The sequence below is a fragment of the Colobus angolensis genome, unplaced genomic scaffold, assembly GCF_000951035.1.
Source record: "Colobus angolensis palliatus isolate OR3802 unplaced genomic scaffold, Cang.pa_1.0 Scaffold39, whole genome shotgun sequence".
Taxonomy (NCBI): Eukaryota; Metazoa; Chordata; class Mammalia; order Primates; family Cercopithecidae; genus Colobus; species Colobus angolensis.
The window spans coordinates 513,856-515,552 of NW_012117265.1; the positions used below are offsets into that span (position 1 = coordinate 513,856).

The 1,697-nt window shown below is 55.1% G+C and overlaps 2 protein-coding genes across 3 annotated transcripts in view; one reads left to right on the top strand and one right to left on the bottom strand.

Moving 5' to 3' along the window:
- The window catches only part of WDR83OS (WD repeat domain 83 opposite strand), a 34,866-nt gene that overhangs the window by 28,671 nt on the left and 4,498 nt on the right, over positions 1 to 1,697 (top strand). The gene's annotated exons all lie outside the window — the stretch shown is intronic.
- WDR83 (WD repeat domain 83) overlaps positions 1 to 1,697 on the bottom strand; it is an 8,042-nt gene that overhangs the window by 2,283 nt on the left and 4,062 nt on the right. For both annotated transcript variants that reach the window (XM_011954722.1, XM_011954721.1), the window contains 3 exons: positions 1,361 to 1,428; positions 1,159 to 1,267; positions 960 to 1,074 (listed from right to left, as the gene is read on the bottom strand). In XM_011954722.1, coding sequence (XP_011810112.1) covers positions 960 to 1,074; positions 1,159 to 1,267; positions 1,361 to 1,428 — 292 coding nt within the window. The remainder of the gene's footprint in view (positions 1 to 959; positions 1,075 to 1,158; positions 1,268 to 1,360; positions 1,429 to 1,697) is intronic.

A 1,697-nucleotide genomic window follows, 5' to 3' on the forward strand; every position in this document is an offset into this window, starting at 1 on the left:
GCCTGATCTCGGCTCACTGCAACCTCTGCCTCCCAGGTTCAAACGATTCTCCTGCCTCAGCCTCCTGAGTAGATGGGATTACAGGCATGCGCCACCATGCCCTGCTAATTTTGTATTTTTAGTAGAGACAGGGTTTCTCCATGTTGGTCAGGCTGGTGTTGAACTCCCGACCTCAGGTGATCCGCCCGCCTTAGCCTCCCAAAGTGCTGGGATTACAGGCATGAGCCACCGCACCTGGCCCAATTCCCCCTTCTCCTGTATTCTCCAGCTCCTCCTCCTCAGTACTCAGTCCCACCACTTTCCCCACTACCCAGCACCACCATCTAGACTGCTCTGGTCTCCCTGCACCCCCACCGCCACCAGAGGGAGCACTGTACTTTTCAAAGTACAGTTGATCCATGAACAACACGGTTTGAACTGAAAGTCCACTTATATGTGGATTTTCTTCTGCCTCTATCAGCCCTGAGACACCAAGACCAACCCCTCCTCTTCCTCCTCCTCCGCCTTCTCAATGTGAAGATCTTTATGATGATCTCTTCACTTCCACTTAATGAATAGAAAATATATTTTTTCGGTCGGGCGCAGTGGCTCATGCCTGTAATTCCAACACTTTGGGAGGCTGAGGTGGGCAGATCACAAGGTCAAGAGATGGAGACCCTCCTGGCCAACATGGTGAAACCCCGTCTCTACTAAAAATACAAAAATTAGCTGGGCATGGTGGCATGCACCTACAATCCCAACTACTCAGAAGGCTGAGGCAGAAGAATCGCTTGAATTTGGGAGGCGGAGTTTATAGTGAGCCAAGATCGCGCCACTGCACTCTAGCCTGGGCGACAGAGCAAGACTTGTCTCAAAAAAGAAGAAAGAAGATCCTAGCCTTTAGGCCCTGGAGTGACTGAGGTAAGGACAGGGCTGAGACGGGGCAAGCTAGATATGAAGTAGGGCTGGGGGCACCTCACCTCCACCAGGTCCCAGAAGAACACCTTCCCGTCCTCAGAGCAGCTGACCACATGTGTGTCACGCTCGCTTAGGCAGCAGTCCAGCTTGTACTCCTGGTTCTTATGGCCCTTGTACCTAAGGGTGGACAGGATTGGGGGGCTTGGTCCTCTCCAGAGGTGGGAGAGGAGGGAGGGGATCCCCACCACCACAAGGACTCACTCGCCCAGCAGCTCCCCTGTGTCTTTGTCCAGGAGCCGCAATGTGGAGTCCAGGCTGGACACCAGGGTGCACTGCCCGTCCCGGCTGAAGCAGGTGCAGGTGATGGGGCCTTGGGGGAGGGACGGATAGGTGAGTGAGGCTGGGGTGCCCCTGGCTGGCCCCCCATCTTCCCTGCCTGTCCCACATCCCCGGCCACACTCACTGCCGACGTAGTCTGAGAAGAGCTGGCCCATCCTCAGGTCATAGCGTCTCATGCGGCCGTCCACGGAGCTGCAGGAGAGGGTAGATCCAGCAGGAGCCTTGACTAGGCTCTATGGCTCCAGGCAGCCCTGTGCCTTCCCAGACCGCTGGGCCTGCTCTTCCAGTGCACAGGAGTGGAATTCTGAAGCTCTGGCCTTGACTCAGGCCCAGGGCCAATCAGGTCCTACTCCATCGTTTCCAAGACCCACACCCCCTTTCCAAACCCTTGGAGTCCTTCCGATTCTCCCTTTTCTTTTCTTTTTTTTTTTTTTTTGAGAGAGTTTTGCTCTTGTTGCCCA